Source organism: Stegodyphus dumicola, chromosome 8, assembly GCF_044657685.1.
Source record: "Stegodyphus dumicola isolate Sdum_Otavi_A_Nest chromosome 8, ASM4465768v1".
Lineage (NCBI taxonomy): Eukaryota > Metazoa > Arthropoda > Arachnida > Araneae > Eresidae > Stegodyphus > Stegodyphus dumicola.
The window spans coordinates 116,339,132-116,363,547 of NC_140775.1; the positions used below are offsets into that span (position 1 = coordinate 116,339,132).

The 24,416-nt window shown below is 35.5% G+C and overlaps 1 protein-coding gene across 1 annotated transcript in view; it reads right to left on the minus strand.

The window, feature by feature from the left end:
• The window catches only part of LOC118199873 (glycine receptor subunit alpha-2-like), a 253,647-nt gene that overhangs the window by 10,013 nt on the left and 219,218 nt on the right, over positions 1-24,416 (minus strand). Inside the window, exons 6-7 of the mRNA XM_085823021.1 lie at positions 10,579-10,719; positions 5,005-5,219 (exon numbers count right to left, since the gene is read on the minus strand). Of these exons, the coding sequence (XP_085679147.1) occupies positions 5,005-5,219; positions 10,579-10,719 (356 nt within the window). The remainder of the gene's footprint in view (positions 1-5,004; positions 5,220-10,578; positions 10,720-24,416) is intronic.

Here is a 24,416-nt window from a genome sequence, read left to right on the forward strand (position 1 = left end):
TATAAAGTGAATCCCAGGCACTTATGCTTCGGTTCACTTCCGATGATCAAGATGGTCAACAAATATACTTACCGTAATTGAAAGAAGTCACGCAAGTGGTAGTCCATGTACAATTTGTATGAAATTAAAAAGACAGTGTAGAAATGTGAGTAAAATTAAGATACTCTTCTGAAGGATCTGATGTGGGAATGTATGATTTTGCCTTCAGAATGTACTGCATTTACATTTTTGCTTTCAAAATATATTGTATTCACATTTTTCTCGAAAACATGATGAGTTTCCGAGTATTTATTATTATGATAGTGTATACAGATATTATACGCATCAATTAAATACCTCTGATAATTTCTTGTACATATATATATAGGATAGATAGACAGTTGTGACGCTCCAGGTTGATTCATGTTGACTGTTACTATCCAAATTGAATATCAAACCTATCTGGAAAGAAAAAATTAAGCACTACATCTTGGCTAAAACAATGAAATCACAAAGTCTTGGCAAATGGATCAACATCATTAAACTCTCAATTTGATTTTTCTTGACACTTTCCCCAAAAAGGTTATTTGCTCATTACTGTATATCTGTGCTGCCTCGTTAATTAAGACAAAAGCAGTTATCTCTTATTCTGACTTAACTTGATACATCAGAAATAGTACATTCTACTGAAATCTAGAAATCGACAATTTTTCCAATACTCACAAATACGAAATATATAGCGATCACAGCAATCTAAAGAATTTCATAGCTCACTTGCTAAGAAACTATAACGTTATGCATATTTGTATGTGCCGTTTCCCTGCCTGAATAACTCTGTATGTTACTTTTAACATGCGTTTTTCTTAAACCTTGCAATTGTGTTTTCTCATATAGCTCGAGTGCTAGCACAAGATAATAGTCTCTTCCTTTACCTTTTATTATTTCTCCAAAGAAAATCTTACAAAAGCATACAAAATCCTCTTCACTCAGGAATGTACAAAAAGGTGCCTCAATACCTGCTTAGAAGCATCAAGTTGTCTAGGTATCTTGATCAGAATTTCCCAACGAGAGAAGCATTCTCCTCTGGAGGAAATTTCATAGTTTCAAGAGGGGAATGTGGTTGCCCTTACTCCAGCTGCTTCCTGCTATGCCGTTAAAATATTCTAAATCTAAATAAATGCGTATATACACTCTTAGACAAAGAAGGAGTTATCCGAATGGGGCGAAAATCAGTAGAAGTGATGTATATGTACAGAAAAACAAATCATTACAGTTTGAGAAAAATTGTAAAGAGATAGAGCTTCACAAAGTGAAAAAGTCAGTAACGCGTTTGTCCACCTCTGGTCCTTATGCAAGCAGTTTTTCGGCTTGGCATCGATTGATAGAGGTTGCGGATGTCCTCCTGAGGGATATCGTGCCAAATTCTGTCCAACTGGTGCGTTAGATCGGTCAACATTTTGAGCTAGTTGGAGGGCCCTGCCCATAATGCTCCAAACGTGCTCAATAGGCGAGAGATTCGGCTACCTTGCTGGCCAAGGTAATGTTCGGAAAACACTAAAGCAAGCAGTAGAAACATGTGCAGTGTGGAGGCGGGCATTATCTTGCTGAAATGTAAACCCAGGGGGGCGTGACACGAAGGGCAACACAACGAGCCTTAGAATTTCGTTGACGTGCCGCTGTGCTGTAAGGTTGAGACGGATGACAATCGAATGGGCCCTACTATGAAATGAAATGGCACCCCAGACCACCACTCCTGCTTGTCGGCTTGTCTGCCGGAAGACAGTCAGGTTGGTATCCCACCGCTGTCCGGGGCGTCTCCAGACTCGCCTTCGCTGGTCATCGGGGCTCAGTTCAACACGGGACTCATCACTGAAGACTATTCTACTGCAGTCAGTGACATTCCAGTGCGAATGAGCCCGACACCACTGCAAACAGGCTTGACGATGTACAGAGGTCAATGGTAGTCGGCGCAAGGGGCACCATGACCTCAGCCCCCTTTCTGTGAGCAGTCTATGAATGGTCCTTGCGGTCACTGAAGCACTAGTTGCACAGCGAATCGATGATAATGATGTATCTGGGGCTGTGAGTGCCGCTCTGATGATAGCGCGGTCTTCACGTTCTGTCGTTTCTCTAGGCCGACCGCTTCCTTCTTGACGCTGTGTGCGGCCATGGTTCACCCATTTCTGCCAACATCGTCTAATAGTGGCATCACTCCTGCTCAAATGTCGAGCTATTCGCCGACAAGACCAACCGGCTTCTTTGAGCCCAACTACACGACCTCTCTCAAATTCTGACATCTGCGCATACCGTTCGCGCCCCTGTATGAGAGGCATAGTTACTGTCTACCAGAGTACAAGGAATGAAATTCGTGAAGAATTTATGACCTGGAATCGTAATTTCTTCTCCTAAATATCCTGCCAGTTGCACAAATCAGATGCGCTGTAGCGACAACCGTTCATTCATTGGCAGCCAAAATGTAAAATTTTGCATTTTCCGTCGAAAGATGTATGCATATCAATTTGTGTCCAATTTGCTTTATATCTTTTCTGTACGTCGCGGTGCGTCTTTTTTTTTTTTTTTTTTTTTTTTTTTTGTCTAATAGTGTATTTTTCGAATTTTGGAAAGGACAAGAATGATCTTCTAGCAGTGGTGTAAGGGGTGCCTGGGGCAAAACTGATTGAAAACCACTGCCTTAAAAGCAACCTTGCTTAGAACTTCTTGATATGTCAATAGTTTCAGTGAACCGCTGCAACATTCGTGTCATAACTCTGTATTGAATATGCAATTTTCTTTGCCACTTGAGTTTCAGCACTGATTTTCAGCAGATTGTGTCGGAAGGGACCATATAGTGACACCCAGAAAATATATCCGAAAATATAACAAATATAATAAACGCATAGGTATAGTGAGACACAGGAAACTTTAGTATGAACAAAGGGAATGGAATTTCATACTTTCTGATCACAGAACTAATATTTTATACTGGATTTAAAATCAGAGCAGAAAAAAAAAAAAGTTTAGGCATAAAATACAAAATGCCTTGTTTTTTTCCCTCTCTCGAAACTGTATATAGGTAAGAGTGAAAATATTTTCAGTGAATGCGTACGAATCAACGTTCCCACGACACGTTTTTTCGATTTCTAAAATGATGTATGTCTGTCCGTGTGTTGTTCGTATGTGAGGATTTTCTCGTCTAAGCTAATTTTATCCAGCTTCCAAAAACTTCTGTTTTCCGTATTTAAGCTTTCTGCATTTATATAAAGAGTTGATTGGATTTGGAGTAAAACTGGATAGCTGAAAGTGGTACTTGAAACCCATGACAGTTTTTAATTTAGAATCGGAAATGGTACTTCACTTAAAACCGATGACAGTTTGCAGCTACAACATTACATATTTATTGCACATGGGAATTGTAACGTATTGTTGCAGTTAAACGACCGTTGGGTACTGTTACCTAAATATCACGGGGATTATAGGGGCAGAGTAAAATGAACTTACATTTGCTGATATTATAAAAAAAAAAAACACAGAAAAAAAAAAAAAAAAAAAAAAAAAAAAATCTGAAAGTTTTCAGATTTCAACGGTCGCCCAAAAAGGTTTGTTAAGGCTTTTTACCCTATGGCTGACCTCGCAGTCTACTTGTCTGCTCTCGCACTCACTCCTGTTAACCCATTTTTTTTTCTGTCTTTACAGCTTTATTATTAAGCATCGTTTTTTTAAACTTACGCCAATCAGCAAAATCGCAAAATTTTTGAATTTTTGAATTCCTAAAGTAGAGTTAAATGTTGGCATATCCTTATATGTTTTTTTTTTCAGTCTTTTCTCAATTCATCACATTAATATTGAGTTTTCTTGCTAAGATGGCAAGCAAAAAATTTTTTTCCTTTTTATTATTAATTTTATATGTTAATTATTTATTAAACATATCGTTCTTCACACCTGCGCCACATAAAATTCAATTCAACCTCGAAACCACAAAATATTTAAAAACGGCATATCTTTAAAATTACCGATGGAGTATTAGAAGTTGCTATACATATTTTTATGTTCTCTGTATTATTTATTTAAGTACTAGTCGCTCGCGGGGCCGTTTGCCAAAGACAGTTATCATGAAAATGAAAATAATTCTTCTAATGAACATAGCTAGTGTAACTTCATAAAAATATTGAATATTTATAATTAGACATCTTATGATTTTAAAGCAACACACTGTCGGATGGCAACTCACTGTGGAAGATAAAAGTATTTTATTTCAGGCTCCGGCAACACGTTGCTTTTATACAGCATAGTTTGTTAATTTAAACTGAAAGATAAGTATCGTGTCTTTTTCCGATCACAAAAGTCTCGAGTGCTGGAGATAAAAATGTTTTATTTATTTCGAACATTGTTGCCATTGCTTTGAAATTTTATGAAAGCAGCAACAAAGTACTTTTTTCCCTCTAATGCACAATGTAAAAAGGGAAAGGAAAATAGATTGCCATATATTAAGAAGTTCGCCAAGTGAATTATTCTTGGCGCAAACTGAAAAAAAAAAAAAAAAAAAAAAAAAAAAAAAAAAAAGCGTTAAGGTAAATTTTTGAATTTCTCCCTAAATTTCGTACCAAATTTTATCAAATTTAATATTGAGGCATAATTTGAGTCGTATAATTGGAATCTGGAAAAACATTGGCATGCCATTTCAGAAAAAGTTCGATTTTGTGTCAAAATACCTATTATTAGAGCAATGCTATATATAAATGTAATGCATATCTAAAGTCGCGCTTTCGAGACATGGAAAACGCAATTTGAATTTCGTCAAACGGCCCCGCAGAACGGGACATACAGAACTGTACTTTTTTTTTTATTTCGAATATAGTTACCAGTACTCGCTTTCAGACCGTTAAGTTTATTAATAAAAAAAATATTAAAGTTTAACAAAATATGAAGTAAATAATAGAATTAACTCGGAGGGATAAACTCGGGAGGAGGATAAAGTTTTTCAAAATTTGATGAAAGGGTTGATTAGAAGGCTGTTGCCATACTCACTCTGGGTATAGATTCTTTGATCCCCCTGGAACTTGTTATGATTGTTAGGATGGTAGTAATTCCTAAGGCCGTCCTGGCTGGCACAGCGTAAACATCCAACCAGAAGGACAGCCACGATCCGATGACCAGGAGGCTGATGGGTAAGTACACTTCCATCAGGTAGTAAGGAATTTCCCTTCTGAAGCGCAGATGAGCTACCAGACCGCTGAAATCACCTAAAAACCGAGAGCACTTCTTAGAATGTCTTCTGAGGAACTTAAATACAACATGTAGAATGTTTCAAAACGGTAGCAAATAGCTTAATGCAATACGCAGAGTGTTTCAAAACGATAGCCAGAAAACTGATTTTTAACTCCAGCTTAAGAAATCAATCAAATAATGTAGGCTTTCAGAATACAGTAAATTTTCCACATGATGCAGTTTGGCTAAAAATGTTCGATGTTCTGATTAATAGTTCAAATAATAATAAATTTTTATCATATAATATTTGAAGATCTTTGCAAAGGAAAAACAGTTCGGCATTTAAGTTGTAAAGACATTAGGTAATTTTTGGAAGCAGGCAAGATGAAAATTATGCAACGCCTTCGCCGGGAATCGAACTGCGGACCTCTAAATTACGAGCTGAGCGTGCAGGCCACTACGCCACGAAGGCTCGCTAAGAAGGCGGGAGAAATACCTTATGTACTTCCCCTTTTAGAGGGCGACTGGTGTTTTTAGGAGACCCAATCGACAAATCCTGGGTGTGGAGAATCATCATCCAACACCCTTTTAGTTCGGGTACTACGGTAGAGACATTAGGTATTTTGGAAGCAAGAGATGTGAAAAATGAGCAACGCCTTCGCCGGGAATCGAGCCGCGGACCTCTCAATTACGCGCTGAGCGTGCAGACCACTACACCCCGAAGGCTCTTTAAGAAGGCAAGAGAAATACCTTATAAAGTTGTATTCAAATGTGCTTTTAAGATGTAATGATTATCATATTCAGTTAGCAAATGGAAGACCTGCAGTTCGATTCCTGATAACAAGTTACTTAAATTTTCAAATTTCCCACTTCGAAAATATAATAATACATACAGATTTGAATTAAAATATAATGAATGATAACTTATCATTATCTAAATTTGGTCGAACGAATGTCTCTCTTCCTTGTCACCATTTGCATCAGGCAAAATGAATGGTGACGTTTTTCTCATGCAATCGCATATTGACATCCAGGTAGCATACGGAAGATTCGTGGTTCAATTCCTAGGAAATTCGTAGTTTATTTTTCAAGTTACATTCATCGAAAACTTATTAACTTGTATATAGTAATAAACAGAACTGGCTGTCAATGAAGTTCTGAAATATTTCATGACATAAATCACTTTCCTCCGCATGGAAAAAGAAAGCGAAATTCTGACTTTAAGGTACGGATAAAAAGTGAATTTCTTTAGATAAAAACTTTGAAGTTTAGTGTTTCTTTAACGATGAGTTTGAAACCCATGACGCTGCCCATATTTTCACAAACGTCTGTAGTTTGTGAGTCTGTAGTTTTGTGAGCCTTTCCAACTCCTATAATGGTTAATAATGTTGACTGGCGGTCCGATGGGCCTGGGTTTGAATTCCTGAGAAGGCATGAATATTTGTAAAACTATAGTGTCTATATAGTGGCAAAGGGGCACTCAAAATATATGGCGAGCCAAAAATGCTCTCGAGACGTTGGTGATAGGGAAGTCGGATGGGAAATCCTTTGCCGCCCCCCCCGAATGCTCTTCCTTAAAATTGGGGCGGAGCTGCACAATTTGTTAGGTTTACTATACGTTTACGACTAATAGTGAAATTCTGGTCTATTTCCCACTTTTACCTATACATGCATTTGTCATTCTCTCCTTCAGCTTATAAGGTATTTCTGCCGCGTTCCTAGCCTGACTTCGTGGTGTTGTGGTTCTGCACGCTGGGCCGGTATTCCAGAGGTCCGTGGTTCGATTCCGGGCGAAGGCGATTGCTCATTTTTCATCTTCCCTGCTTCCAAAAATATACCTAATGTCTCTATAAGCTGATCAAATTTAGAAGTTTTTTCACTCTAAAATCTAATTTTTGACAGAATTCTATAGGAAAATGTCTAGTATAGGATTGTTTGTATCTTGATTATGGATCTATTTCTGCGAGTCTGCTTAGTGCCGTTTCTTTTTTTTCTGTTTCATCCCTAGCTCAAAATAGTGCTGTTTCTTCCGTTTCCCCCCACCCTCACCGATTTCCACCCTCACCCTCACCCTCACCGTCTTTCCTGTTTCATCCGCTTTTTTAAAAGTCACTTTGAGATAAAGAGAATGCATGTTTTGTCAGTTTAAATTGCTTAAACTAGATTATCCTTCTTACTTTGACCTGACTCAGCTTTTAATTTCTAGCATTTATTAAATATTTTCTGTATATAGATTATTCTGAGCAAAATAATGAATTTTAGGCATGTTCAAAAGTTGTGCACCTGCGTCTAGTTACATTTTGGTTATGTACATAGAGTCCATTCTCTTAAACTGACATATGTGTAAAGCAACAGAACCACGGTTTCATTGCTTTGAAAGCAAATAAAAATGTAAGAAACGTGTAGTTAAGATTAATGCACATGCTTTATGAAAAATACAGTGCGACTTCTTTAATCGCGTCCACCCCATGGTTTTAAGACGGTTTTGAAGTTCTGTGCATGTGGCGGTTTTAGAAAGGTGATGTTTGTTGCAATTTTATTTTTATTCTCAAAAATATAGGTTTTTCCAGAAGACGATCTCTTACAGATGTCGCCAATAAAGGGTTTCCCTATAATTATTTCCTGATAGATAATTAATTAAATTTAATTTTATATCACTTAAAAAGTCTGTTCATGCTAACAGAGATTTAAGTGCAATGTAACTCTAATTTTTTTCATAATCAGCTGTTATATAAATTTAACTGCCTTCTCTGCAGTTTTCATTCTACATAACTGATATATATCCATGTGCGTTCAGCAAACATACAACGAATGGAAAATAAATTATTAAAAAATTAGAATTTGAAGCATTAGTAATTTTTTTTTATTATTATGCGTAATTCTATTAAAGAATGATAGGTTTATGCAATATTATATATACTTACAATTTAAAAATGACTACCTTTGAATCTTACGACTCATTTAATTATAAATATATATTAGTTAAAACATTTTCTTAGAAGTCTATTAAATGTGTAGTTAGTAAACTTTAAAAGCTAATAACATGATAGATATTTCATCATGAACAAAAGTATACAAAGTATTTTATAGTTTTACAGAGATATATGACAGATTTTTAATGATTCAGCATATACTTAAGTTTCCCGAAGACAAGAATGCAACTGAGGCAGATTTCGTCGCCTTAAAAGAGGAGTTATAGATGCAGGTTTTATATATTATTTTATTTATTTATTTATTATTATTATTATCGTATCTTTTTTTTTTGTTTCTTTGTTATTGAACAACTTTGTTATTTTTTCTGTTTAGGAAGTGCTAAGAATCCGGATATTTCAATGACTATTGCCTGCAGAATTAAAGGTAAAAAAGAGGATCCTCAATTTCCTATCGGATGAATTAACCTGAAGCCATAAATTCTTCTTTATTAACTACTGTCATACAATTTTCTGTTTTTGGAGTATGCTAGAACATATTCTTAGTTAAAATAGTTTAAATGTGTAGCATAATAGTAGAATTAATTCATTCCCTTCAAGATAGAATATGTTTTTTCAAATGTTACATCAAATGTATTAAAACCAGTTTATGTATACACAGAATAATATTAATAATAGAAAATCCTCTGTGCACAGTAAAATAAATATAAATAATATTCTTCATTATATTCTTTCAGATATGGTATCATCAATAACTAAGACGCTGACTGAATTTTTCTGACAAAAAGAAATTATCTCGCACCAAGCTATGAAAAATTAACTTAATTTATTACGTCGGTGTTTTCCCATAGAAGATTTCACATATTCTAATTTAGGGTTTTCTGTTACGAAATCCGAAGTCCCGAATCTCCTGCTGGTGATAGCTGGTATCAGTATAAATTTGCTGACTTGGAAGAAAGTTCATCACGAACTCTTTTCTTTTTTAATTTCGTTATATATTTCTCTATCTTAATCTCAGCTATGTCAAGAATGCAGGTATAGTTTCCTTCTTGAAATATATCATCTTGAAAAACGGTTAATAAAGTTCTCTTTCAGGGAGCTTTTTGGCAAATCCAGCTTTATTGTAACTTTTAAAGGGTATAATTTATCTTCGAATATTATTACAGCTAGATGTCTACGTATAGTTTCAATAAATAAAGGTTTCATTAAACTCATGGTCATATTTTAAACCTAGTTAAATGAAAATATCAAGAGACGAATTCAGAATAATTATACATGACGGAAAAAAAAACAGACTAGAATTTCCCTCCTGTACATCGTTTTGAAGTTACTTCACATCAGTTGTTATACTGATCAGATTATTAATTGTAACAAGCCAACAGTGGCGTAGCTAGGGTGGGCAAGGGGGGACATCTGTCCCCGGGCGCAGCATTCAGGCGGGGCCAAATTGATGCTACGAAATGTTTTAATGAAATGTTTTCCATTCATGGCACACAGAAAGGGGCGCAAATTTTTCAGTTGTCCCTGGGCGCTGGAATCCTAGCTACGCCACAGCAAGCCAATTTGCATTTATTACATAATATTTCCTGTCTCAGCAAAACGACTGTCTAAACAACGACGGTTGAACAGGGCATGAATAGGAGAAAATTCAGCTTTCCAACTGGTAGGAGTACTAATGAGGAGGATGGAGAAGAGTAACGGATGAAACCGGAAAGCTTTCATCGATAGGTTTAGTTATGAGAGGAGGGTTAGCAGATGAAACGGCAGGATTTTGCCCACAGGATGAAAAGAGAAAGGACGAAATTGGAATTCCTTCTTCTAGCCTACTATTCTGGAAATCAACGATTTAAATCCTCTCACACAGATGTATCTTGCGGCGCTGCTCTACCCTCCCGAAAAATCGGTACCTCAGTCTTCTAATCTCATTTGTTCGATTTGAAAGAACAACATTGCATATAACATAAAATTACTCATCAAAATTTATACTGGTTTAAACAATGAAAAAAAAGCCATAAGATACATGCACAAAATCACAAAATCTTTTGATTAATTAAATTAAGTAAAAGCATTTTGACACTGATTCGCATAACATATGCTTCATAGAGACCGCATAAAAATGCACTATTCAAATGACATACTATAATTTCTTTTCTAGTTCAGCATTTTATTCTAAAATCTTAAGTTTACAATATTACATTTTATTTTCTGTGTCCTAGCTGTGTGTATTAACTAGGACAAGTGAATTTTTTTGTAGGAAAATAGGATACAAGATAATGTTCTTACAAATTGTCCCATATGAGAGCACTGCTTGGTAAATATTCAGTATTATTTACAATAAAGCTTTCCAACTTTCTCTATCCAATATTTTCTGAAATGACTTGGAATTTATAATTGATACTTGTAATAATCTACGCAGCGTATATTTTCTTAGCAGTAAATAAATGCCTAAAACATTTCCTTTTACCTGACGTCTCATAGGATGAATTAAAAGATTTGCAGATGACATCATCTTTATCTAAGAAATGTTCTGGCAATTCCACACTTTCAAGAAATGTGACGCATTCATCGTGCCAGCGTAAGATCAAAGCATTCATGTCGTACGACCCTAAAAGAAATAAGTTGCACTCATGGTTAAAGTTTCTTCAAGTAGAACTTTTAAGACTGCTGATTATCAGATAAATCATAATACAGTAATAATGGAAAATAAAAGAAAATAATAATTACAATGCATGATGTCAACATCTGTTTCAAACCATTGCGTTTAATAAAGAAGCCGATTTTTATCTGGAATTTTAAGTGAAGCATATTTTCCAGGTACTCCAATTATAAAGCTTTTAAATTATTTGTACCCCTTGCGAAATCCTTGACATTATATTCATATTTCGGGAAGCTTAAACAGGCGTGAAATACAGTTAGCATATATTATTGACCTATTAATCCAGTTCCCTCAATGAAACCTCAGTGATTTCTTATGGAACATTTAAGTCTGTGTAGAATTTCATTTAAGAAGCATTAATCGAGGAAAATGAACTGCTTCAGTGTTGCAAATTGTTTTCTTAATGCATATAACTGAGAGATATATAAGAATATTATTCGTGTTTCAGTAGAAGGTATTTGATTTCCTTAGCTTACCATCGCTTTACGAATATATTATGGAATTCATGGATAACTTGAAGAAGTGATTTGCTCTGGATTATAGTTACATCAGACAAAGGGATTTATTACAACTAATATATTTGAAACTTATTTCACTATATGTATTAATAATTATTGTTCCCTCACACTAGGTTGAACTGGGAACATCAACAGATCAAGAACAGCAACATTTCATGTGAATCAATTTTTTAAATGATATTTTAAATCAATTTGAGTTAAATCAGAACAAAAAGAGCTCAGATGAAATGAAAATTAACATCACCGTTAAGGTAATTATGTCAGAGATTATTTCAATATGATCGAAGATAAAAAAAGTGTGAACTCATGACCAAAGTAAAGTCGAATAAACAGTAATATCAGGAAATAAGAATAAACCTGATGAGAGTTAAACATGGCTGGTCGAACTTCCTGAACCGCCATTAGAAGCTTAGTGGAGCTATTTAATTAAAGAAACATTGAGATCTAAAACAAGGCTTAAATCAGGCCCGTTAAGCAGTAGAACTACCACCATACTACCTGAAAAAACTTTAAATAGAATAAACAACTAAAATATGAACTTAAAGTCTAGAAGCTGGTGAGATTTACAACAAAAGCACATTATTACATACTTTGTAAAATATAACCCGTGTTACTTACATGACAGTGATGAGAGTTAGAGCAAAATAAGCTAATCTTCAGGCAAATAGTTAATAATAAATCAAGCTTCAATTCATTACCACCTGCTTTCCTGAATCAGGTGGTAACTGGGAATCTTTTCTAGATGGAAGTTATTTGTCGTCATCCTATCTCAGAGGTTCTCAAACAGGGATACTCGCACCCCTTGGAAGGGAAAATTAGCATGTTAGAGGATGCGAAATATTTACATTTTTGGGTTTAAAATAAATTAAATAATTGTGTACAAATTACATGCACTAGACTGAATCTCGTGCAAAACTAATTGCTTGCACATGCGCCGAATACAAATTTGCTGCGCATACGGTTATGTCAGTCGCATCTTGCAACATCACATTAGTTCTCTCTTATTTCTCTTAAACAGTGAGTATACTAATGTTATGCTAGTTACCTATTTCTATATTTCTTCTAATCAACTTGAGCCACATTTTTAAAACTATTATTAATGTTCCTGATGTCAAAGAAAAGAAAGTGGAATTATGATTATGAGAACTTTAATTTCATTTGCACCGGAACAACTGATGATGTGCAAAAACCCCAGTGATTGCTTCGTGGCATTGTATTTTAAAACGCAGATCTGAAGTCGCGTAAACTGTGGAAGATTTCAACGATCTGTACGATGGTGCAGATTTTGCAGTCCATGATGTTGAATCATGGAAAGCTAAAAGAATCCGATTTGACTCTTGAGCAACTCTTCCAAGATTAGGTTTTATACCAATAGAAAAACACTGTTCATGGCTTCAAACCATGTGGCCTATAAAACTACCAAATGCAAGAAGCTCTACATAATTGCCTATATCTAGAAATGGCAACAGTCCTTCCGAGGAAAGATGCCTCGAGCAAGCTTCAATTAATACCGTTATCAAATAATGTTATTTAAAGACAAATCAGTGACCTGGGGTTGGATCAAGTTACCGGTAATATTAGTGCTATATACCCTTAATAATATCTCTCCAGATGGAAGGAATTGGTATTGCAAATTGCAGTCAACTCATTGCATTGATGAGGTATGTCCATGATGTCGCCATAAAAGATTTCCTGTTCTGTGAAGATATGAAAGGAAATATAAAAAGAAAAGACGTCTTCCAGTATGTGAAGGAAGTCTTTCCCAAGTATGACTTAAATATCCAAATTTTTGGTTCTGTGTACTGACGGCGCCCGTTCTACGTTAGGAAATAAATTAGGATTTTTTGCGCTGGTGAAATAAAGTCCGCACTTACAATACACCCACTTTTTTCATCGATATACTCTGGCATCAAAAACATTACCTCCAAAGGCAAAATATCCTTGACACTTCAGCCAAGACCATAAGCTGAATTAGGTTTACTCTGAACCACTGGCTCTTTTAGTTGATTTGTGAAGAATTTGGCCCTATGCATTCGGCTTTAGTTTTTCATATAGAGTCTGCTGCCTGTCACATGGCTTTCCCGCGCTGTTTAGAAGTACGAAGATAAGTCAACGTTTTTCTAAAGGAACTAGACAATGATCCGATTGGAGAAATGAAATCACAAGAATTCAATCAAAAGTTAGCCTATTTGAGTGATATTTTCAATTGCATGAATGACCTGAATGTATCTATCAAACAGAAAAGTGTAAATACATTGACATCTAAGCGAGAAGATAAATGGTTTCAAACAAAAGTTACAACTTTGGTATCGACGAGACAGAAGAGGAATCTTTATACTTAACTTTCCATTACTCGAAGAAATGGTTAATTCCAATAAGTCTGTAATTCTAAGTGTATGCGAAGATATTTTGGATCATTTGGAAATATTAGCAAGATGTTTGCGCATTTCAAAAGAGTAGAGCTGAATACTTCGGAAATACAGATAATAAATCCATATTCTTTCAATTTTGATAATATGTCGGATGATGAAGAGCTGAAGGAAGATCTTTTAAAACTGCGCATAAATCGTGTTCTTGAAATAGAGTTTTAAAGCAATACTTTAGAACAGTATTGGTGCTCGGGAATATTATGCATATTCCCAAAACGTAGTGAAAAGATACTACCTGTGCACATTCCATTTGTGGCGACTTATGCGAGTCTAGTGCCTTTTTGTGAATCAAAACAAAATTCAGAAATAGGTTGTGTGCACAAGCAGAAATACGAATTGCAACTAACAAAATGCAACAATTATAAAAACTGTTATCTAATAAACAGAAACAGATAAAGAGTGATTAATATTGTTTGAAATATTTATGCAAATATTAATTTTGGTAACATTTTCTTATTTCCATGTTTCAGTCATGCTTATTAATAAAAGTTGATTATATAACTTAATTTTTAATTTTTAGAGCTTTAGGGGTTGTGAGAACATATTAAAGATTTTTTAGGGGTTCGAGTCTTGAAAAAATTTGAGAATTCGTGACTTTTCTGGACAAGCAGTCTACAAAACATTCAGTGAAACAAGTAAAAGAAAGTCCCCCGAAAAATTAAAGAACCAGTAAATCAGATTATTACATTCATAAATCATTCCAATGTGTTATTTTTTTATAAGTAATACTTTGAATGGAGTACTGGTTAAAAATATCTTAAAGTTAAAACAACTTCATGAAAGATAGCGATGAATTACACTTTATATCTTGTATACCTCGTTTTTTAATGAGTAAGTTGTTTTGTTTCATATTGATACGAGATGACGTTAATCCCATTGCATTTTTACTTTCTGTTACGAAGTAAAGGAAGTATTGTAATCCCGAAAAATTTGGGGTATCGTATTTCCACGAAAATTCTATTTTGTCCATTTTTCCGATTCAATTTATCCATTTTGTCCGATTTTTTTTGGCGGGAGATCTGTACGTAAAGACAGAATAAAGGACTCTTTTTATCGAAGCGGATTGTAAAATGAGTTGAGAAGAGAATTTTTCGTGATGTATATACTTAGATATGTTACGTAGAAAAAAAGGAAAAATTTACATTTTACATTTAAAACTTTTAACTGACTAACTTCTTGGTGCCGCGACAAAAAAAAAAAAAAAAAAAAAAAAAAAAATCCCCACTAAGTACTTATTTTTATATTCAAAATCTTAACATTTTAAATCAAGGGTGGTGAAAAATATCCTCCCTGGTGTTTTGGTAAAATAAAGATTATTTGTCAAAACAAAGCGAGAAAAGTACATTTCCGTAACAATCTATCTCTCACTAAAATATAACTAATTCAAATCTCCAACCTGAAAACCCATAAATTTCAATACAAATCTAGAGATAGCCATAAAACACTTAACATTTCAAATACTACTCAGAACTCTTCAAGTCACCAGGGAAAGATAAATTTCACACCAAAGAAGTCTATTCACAAAACAAAAATAAATTAATTAGGCCGATCGTATAGTCACAATTCTTAAAACTGATTTTCTACTACCGCAATATGGTTACCCAGGTTCGATTGAATAACCATGTTCCGTAAGGATCACATGGGTGACCTACAGTAGACCACAATTAAAACACACAAAATAACATACACTAATTAAATCGATAAACACATTTATTAAATATTCCAAATATTATAAATTAAGATAGCTGGCAGGACTACCCCTGCAAAACACAATCTAAACATTTTCTCAATAATATCTCATTTGTTCACTTATCTCGAGTACCAGTGTGAATACTACAAATCATTAATTAATAATTTCACATTCAGAAAAGAGAACAAATTATCTTCTGACATTTAGTAAATATTAAATTCCTGGATATAATACTGAAATCACAATTACTTCATTGAAAATTTCTTTTCAGAAATATTTATTTTAAGACATATCGAAATTAAATAAACATAACCATTTGTTAAGTCATTAAGACTATTTAACTGTAAGATTACGTCATTTGTTTCTCTTCTTGGCGCCTTGCATGGCGCAGATGTTCATTACAGCAACCCTGTAAACGCTTACTCAGTTTCGTTTTATTGCTGTTGTTGTTAGTAGTAAGTCATCGCTTGAAAGATGGCACGCATTTGATTAAAGTTGTCGAATAAAATATTTAGTACAGTCCACTTCTAGTTAATTTGAAATTGTTGTATAACAACGCACGCATCGCATGAACACTTTATGGCCCGCCGAGCCACAGGTAGAAGATATCGTTGCTAAAATTAACTTTTTAGAACATTTGTAATACTTTCGTTTGGTTGTATTACGCATAACTTCATATAGAGTGTTTGGAATGCTTTCGTTTTCGTGTGGATTACGCAATTAAGATTGGATACTGTGTCATCGTTCATTTCCGGTGTTGCTGTCGAGAAATCTGCAATCACGGTAAGTGATAAATTATTTATTTGTTCATAATGAGTGAATTGAAAGCGATTAAAGCTAACAAAAAAAGTTTAAAATGCAGTATCAGAAAGTTTGAAAATAAGGTAAATTCTACAGTGGATGAAGCAGATATTTCCTTATTGGAGTTATACGAATCAAAAATATTAGAATTTAAAAAGGAATTAAGTAACATTTTCGATTCTTTATTTGCACATTGTGAAGAAAAGGACACTGACGAATTCATTAAGGAAAAGGAAAATGTAGTAGATAATCTCGATGAAATTCATTTGAAAATTAAAAGAAAAATTTCTGAGATCAGTTCTCAAAGGAATAGCTGTTCAAATGAAAACGGTTCGAGTAAAGACATAATTGTTTCGGATATAAAATTGCCTAAATTGTCTCTTCCAATATTTAGTGGGAAAATCGAAGAATGGATTGAATTTGAGGATTTATTTTCCGCAGCTGTGCATAAGAATAGCAAATTAACTAATGCGCAAAAATTGCAATATTTAAGGAGTTCGTGTAAGGCAGACGCTTTAAATATTATTCAGTCCATTCCAATTTCAGATTCGAATTATGACATAGCATGGAATCTGTTGGTTGATCGCTATTGCAACAAAAAAGATTTGATCAATTCTATCATAAAGAAATTAATTTCTATCCTCAAACGAGTGATTCTACTTCGTCGCTTTTAAAATTTATCGATAAGGTGCATGAATGTTTACGATCCTTGGAAGCATTGGAGCAAAAGGTGGAAGAATTTTCAGACACGTTAATTGTTTATTTATTAGTTGAAAAGTTGGATAGAAATACTCGGTGTTGGTGGGAAAGGTCACTTAAAAAAGACGAGATAGGAACGGTTAAACAACTGACATGTTTTTTGAAGGAACACGCTCGCACCCTATCACATTACAAACCTCCGCATGGGGAATCGAAACGCTCATTTAATACCAAAGCACATCACTTTCGGAAAATTCAAAAAATTGTCCTTATTGTAAAGCTCATCATTTATTGTTGAAATGTGCGCATTCTTAAATCTAACAGTCAAGAAACGATTGGAATTTGTAAAGACAAAAAAACTATGTTTCAATTGTTTATCTTCGGTCCACACAATCAAGGACTGTAAAAGTTCTAATACATGCAGAAAATGTCAGAAATTTCACAATTCGCTCTTACATTTTGATAGAAATGAAGAAAATTTCGATAAAGCAAATGGCACATCGAATCAAATCACAAACAAGACTAATAAATTAAGCAGTAATCTTTCTCCAAATGCTGATATATTTACTCCAATGGCAAGCAGCCAAAAGGTTAGTGACACTAATGAAACCAACCAAGCAAAGTCCATTAACGGTACTGTGCTGAATATTTCCAGTTCTTTTAATAAACAAGTTCTACTTTCAACTGCAATTATTTTCGTTAAGGGTAATGATGGAAAATTTATCTCGCTGAGAGCCTTGCTGGATTCCGGTTCTCAAAATAATTTCATTACTAAACAAGGTGCTGAGTTATTGAATTTGAAGAAAAGAAAAATAAACGCTTCTATTTCAGGTATCAATGGTACAGTTATGAGTGTTAAGGAAAAAGCTATAGCAACCATCCCTAACGCTACTAGAGATTTTATTCGTACCTTACAATTTTTTGTTGTTCCAAAAATAACTCGCGTAACGCCTGCTAGATATATAAACATTCCTGTTGTTAAGCAGTTGCAACTCATTGGTTTAGCTGATCCAGAGTTTTATAAACCTGGTCAAATACATGTTTTATTATCTAACGAAATATTTTTTGTTTTACTGGGAACAAATAGAATAAGTATGCAAGACCTGATTCTCCATCAGTCAGTTTTTGGATACATCGTTAGCGGGTCAGTGCGCATGCCGCAGCAAGGCAGTGTTGATAATTATTGTGGGTTTGTGGAAAATGGGGACAATTTATCTGACAACATGAGAAGGTTTTGGGAGATTGATGGTATTAATGAAGCAAAAAAAGTGAAAAGTCAGGAAGAGGAATTTTGTGAACAGCACTTTCTTCGTACACACGCGAGGCAAGATGATGGCAGATATGTAGTGGAAATGCCAATTAAGGAGGAAGGACTTAGCCTTTTAGGGGAATCGAGAGAAAACGCTAGCAAAAGACTGAATTATCTACTTAAACGCTTCACTCGCAATCCCGCAATGAAACACTTATACGAAGATTTCATTAAGGAATATAATAAATTAGGCCATTCCGAAGAAATTGATGAAGGGGATAGCTCTAGTTTCTCATATTATCTTCCTCACCATGGGGTTTTCAGACCTGAGAAACCTAGCACTAAACTTAGGGTAGTGTTCGATGCCACTGCTCCTACGACTACTGGAATTTCGTTAAACGATATTCTGCTGAATGGAGGGTTAGCTCAAGACGAACTAATTGATATTATTTGCAGATTTCGAACGCATAAAATTGCCTTCACAGCAGACATTGTAAAAATGTATCGTCAGATTTTGATTAAAGAACATCAAAGAGATTTATTACGCATCTTATGGAAGAGTAGTGAAGAAGAACCAGTTAAGGTCTATAGACTGAAGACTATAACTTACGGTACTTCCAACGCACTATATCTAGCAACACGCACACTTAATCAATTAGCAGAAGACGAGAAAAACAATTTTTCATTAGCAGCGCCAATAGTACAAAAAGATTTTTATGTCGATGACGTACTCACAGGAGCCCATACTCTAATAGAGGCTAAAGAATTACAGTCGCAATTGATTAACCTATTATCACGTGGAGGAATGCGTCTGCACAGATGGTGTGCTAATCATCCTGATCTTTTGCAGTTTCCGAATGGACAAGAGGAATATTCTTTCAGTAATTTCGATGACGATCAGAGCATCAAAACTTTAGGATTATTATGGAATCCAAAGATAGATTGTTTTTCGTACAAATCAACGATCAAGAAACCAACTACTTACACAAAGAGAACAGTGTTGTCTGATATTGCTCGCATTTATGATCCATTAGGACTGCTTGGTCCAGGGATAACAAAAGCAAAAATCTTCATCCAAAGACTTTGGTTATTGAAGCTTGATTGGAACGATCCGCTACCCGAAAGGATAATTAAGGATTGGCAACTTTTTATTGATTCAATGCAATCTATCAACAATTTGAAAGTCAGTAGATATGTTTTACAGGATAGTTTTTCTGATATACAAATTCATGGATTTTCAGATGCATCATAACACGCATACGGAGTAGCCATCTATTTACGCTGTAGAAGTGACAATAATTTATCTTCACATTTGCTTTGCAGCAAGTCCAGAGTAGCTCCACTAAAACCGCTGACAGTACCTCGACTGGAACTCTGCGCAGCTGTACTGCTAGCACAGCTTGTTGCAAAGGTGGCGCCTTTATTGAAATTGGACATCAGCAAAATATGTCTGTGGTGTGACTCAACCATAGTGTTAGCATGGCTTCAGAATCCTCCGCATGTACTAAAAACTTTTGTTGCTAATCGAGTGTTGCAGATCCAAGAGCTAACACATACATGCCAGTGGAATTATGTGCGTTCAGAGGAGAACCCAGCAGACCTTATTTCCGTGTAGTGTCGCTTCAGTTCCGTTACATTTCTAATTAAATTTAGTTAAAGCGGAATGGCAACACCTTCTAGTCTCCGCGAAGAACGAAGTAAACAAGCTCCGAGTTTTTGTCACGCGATGCTACGTGCATGTAAAATGTAAATAAATCTTATGAATAAGAATCTATAACATCGTATGGAATAAAATATTGGTTCCATTGGAGTCAGAGAAGTGTTATTTTTCTATATTTGCACACCAGACACTTCACTGGTGTATCCCGGCGTGATCGAATTCTACAATGGCTGACGAAGACGAAACCGAAATTAAAGCAACAACCGCATCTGTCGCCAAGGTAAGCATTAAAGTTCCTTCTTTTTGGAAGCCAGATCCTAAAATATGGTTTATTCAACTAGAAGCACAATTTAGAAATGCAAAAATTAGTGTAGATCAAACAAAATATGATTATGTTATAAGTTCCATTGAACCCGATATTTTGTCACAGGTATCTGATATTCTGCTAAGTCCACCACAAGATAATAAATATGAGGCAATTAAAAATAGACTAATTTCATTATATGCTGATTCAGAGACTCAAAAAACCCAAAAATTACTGAGTGAGTTAGAACTGGGTGACAAAAAGCCATCTCAATTACTGTGTGAGATGCGTAATTTGGCTGGCGATAAAGTAACAGATACTTTCCTAAAAACATTGTGGCTACAACGTTTACCCGTTAATATGCGTAGCATTATATCTGTTAGTAGTGAAGATTTGTCAAAAGTGGCTACAATGGCCGATAAGATTTGGGAATTAAACCCTGTTACTCCCCAAATAGCTGCTGCATCATCCATAACGGTAAAAACGGAAGTGATTGAAAGTTTACAAAAACAGGTTAGTGAACTTAGCTTACAAGTTTCTGCTTTAAGCAAGCAACGTCATAGTCGTCCCTATTGTCGTAACCGATCCAAATCAAGAGATAGGAGTTACAGTGGTAACAGATCTAGTGATATTTGTTACTATCATAAAAAATTCGGTGATAAGTCATTTAAGTGTAAACAACCCTGCAACTACTCATCAACATCACAGACAAATAGTCCGGAAAACCAGCTCCCCGTCTCTCATTGACGACGGAGGGACAAGGGGTGCAGCTGAGTCGTCTTTTCATCAGCGACAAAGAATCGGCTACCCAATTTTTAATAGATACTGGGGCAGAAATTTCTGTCATTCCTCCCTTGCCTGCAGATAAGAAAAACATCTCAAAATTAGAACTCTTTGCTGCAAATGGTACGAAAATTAAAACATATGGCCAAAAATTACACAAGCTTGATCTTGGACTCAGACGATCATTCACATGGCCTTTTGTAATTGCGGACGTAAACAAACCGATAATAGGCATGGATTTTCTTGCAAATTTTAACCTTTTGGTAGATTCTAAAAATCGCAAGTTGATTGATGGTACTACATTCTTAACAACCAATGGAACTCCTTGTTTTCAAAATAACAATAATAATATTCCGATTTTAAATGCCGTAAATGATCCATATAAACGTATCATTAACGATTTTCCGGATTTGTTAAAACTCAATGTAGTTAATAATAAAGTTAAAAATCATAACATCGAACATTATATCGAAACCAGAGGTCCACCAGTTTTCGCTAAAGCCAGGAGACTATCAGCTGAGAAACTTAAAGCGGCTAAAAAGGAGTTTGAATTTATGCTCCAAATGGGTTTATGCAGACCATCCAAAAGTAACTGGTCGAGCCCACTACATCTCGCTATGAAGAAATCAGGTGATTGGAAACCTTGTGGAGACTATCGAGCGTTAAACAACGTCACGATTCCTGATAGATACCCTCTACCATTTTTAACAGATTGCAGTTCCATTTTAGCTGGAAAAAGAGTTTTCTCATCCATAGACCTCATTAGAGCGTACCAACAAATTCCAGTTCGCGAAGAAGATATACCGAAAACGGCCATTCTCACTCCCTTTGGCTTATTCGAGTTCCCATTCATGACGTTCGGCCTACGAAATGCGGCCCAAACGTTCCAACGTTTCATGAACAGTGTGTTGAATGGACTAGAATTCGTGTTTTGCTATTTGGATGACATTCTAATAGCCTCCCCAGATGAAGAAACTCACCAAAACATCTACGAGCAGTCCTTGAGAGACTAAACGAATATGGCCTGTGTATTAATGCGGCAAAGTGTAAATTTGGTCAAGCAAAACTTGCATTCCTGGGATACGAAGTGTCAGCTGAAGGACTTAAACCTCTCTCAACGAAAGTTGATGCCATCAAAAATTTCCCAGAACCAAAGTCATTTACTAGTTTAAGACGATTTTTAGGTATGGTGAATTTTTATCACAGATTCATACCAAATTGTGCAAAACTGCAACAACCTTTAACAACATTGCTCAGTGGTATTAAAAAGAACTGCAGAAAAGAAATAACCTGGACGGCAGAAACAAGAAACGCCTTCCAGATCTTAAAAGATGCACTTATTCATGACACAAACTTAACTCACCCATCCGAAAAGGCTGAAATATCGCTAACAACTGATGCTTCTGATACTGCCATTGGAGCCGTTTTACATCAGATTGTGAATAATGAAAAACAACCTTTAAGTTTCTTTTCCCGAAATTTGACATCAGCACAACAAAAATATAGTGCCTACGACAGAGAACTCTTAGCCATCTATACAGCAGTAAAACATTTCAAATACATCTTAGAAGGGCGAACTTTTGCAATATACACGGATCACAAACCACTAACATTTGCCTTCCAACAAAATTTGGAAAAAGCTTCCCCACGACAAGCTCGACAACTGTCATATATTGGCCAGTTCTCAACCGATATCCGATTCATACAAGGGCATGAAAATACCGTCGCTGACGCTCTCTCTCGCATAGATACCATTTCTGTACCATCTGCAATAGACTTACAAACTATAGTAGACTGTCAAGAAGATGACGACTTGGAGATACTTAAAAACAACCCAAACTTAAAAATCCTACAGATCCCTATACCGGACAGCGACAAGAAAATTTACTGTGATACTTCTACAAATTATAATCGACCATACATCCCTGCAAAGTTTCGGCAGAAAATATTTTCTTCAATCCATAATTTATCTCATCCTGGAATAAGATCCACGATAAAATTGATAACACGACGTTTCATATGGCCCAATATGAATAAAGACTGCCAACTATGGACTAGAGCATGTTTATCTTGCCAAAGATCTAAAGTTCACAGACATACACATTCATCTTTGGGAGAATTCAAAGTACCTCCACACAGATTCCAGCATTTAAACATAGATCTGGTGGGTCCGCTACCTCCTTGCAAAGGATTCAAATACCTCTAAACCATCATCGATCGTTATACACGATGGATCGAAGCGGTACCGGTAGAAGATCAATCAGCAGAATCTATTGCTAAAGCTTTGATTTATACTTGGTTTTCAAGCTTTGGAATTCCGAATCGCATATCATCTGACCAAGGTCGGCAATTTGATAGCCAACTTTTTCAAGCTTTAGGAAAATATCTTGGTTTTCATACAAACACTACAACTGCGTACCATCCACAGGCAAATGGCCTGATCGAAAGACAACACCGAACTTTAATAGCAAGTCTCAAATGTCATCTACTCGAATCAAAATCATGGCTGGAAGCATTGCCTTTCGTTCTATTAGGCATAAGATCTGCCATCAAGGAAGACTTAGGTTGCTCATCCGCAGAACTTGTATACGGAACTCCTTTAGCATTACCTGGTGAATTCTTTTCAACAGTACCTCATATGAAACAGTCTGAATTTTCTCAAAACCTTCAGAAAATAATAAGAGCTATGAAGCCAAGTTCTACCACCACCCATGGAAATAGAACAGTCTTTGTTTCTAAACATCTTTCCAACTGTTCTCACGTATTCCTATACAACAACATTAATAATTCGTCGCTACAGCCTGTCTATCTTGGACCGTATCCTGTAAGAGCAAGAAAGGATAAGTACTTCGATATTGGAATCCAAGGAAAAGTTAAAAGAGTTTCAATAGACAGACTAAAGCCATGTTTCCTAGTGCAAGATTCTGATATTCCTTTTCAAAACTCCCATTCCAAGAAAGCGGAACTTGGGGAAACACCTGCACTCAAGAACACTGAAGAAAATTTAGAAACTCATCATAAAACTAAGACTACTAGAACCGGCAGACATGTGAAGTTCCCCAGTTACTTTAAAGACTATTTTTCATAATCGCTGTCACTAGGAAGGGGGTGTGTAGTGTCGCTTCAGTTCCGTTACATTTCTAATTAAATTTAGTTAAAGCGGAATGGCAACACCTTCTAGTCTCCGCGAAGAACGAAGTAAACAAGCTCCGAGTTTTTGTCACGCGATGCTACGTGCATGTAAAATGTAAATAAATGTTATGAATAAGAATCTATAACATCGTATGGAATAAAATATTGGTTCCATTGGAGTCAGAGAAGTGTTATTTTTCTATATTTGCACACCAGACACTTCAGTGCCTTTATTGAAATTGGACATCAGCAAAATATGTCTGTGGTGTGACTCAACCATAGTGTTAGCATGGCTTCAGAATCCTCCGCATGTACTAAAAACTTTTGTTGCTAATCGAGTGTTGCAGATCCAAGAGCTAACACATACATGCCAGTGGAATT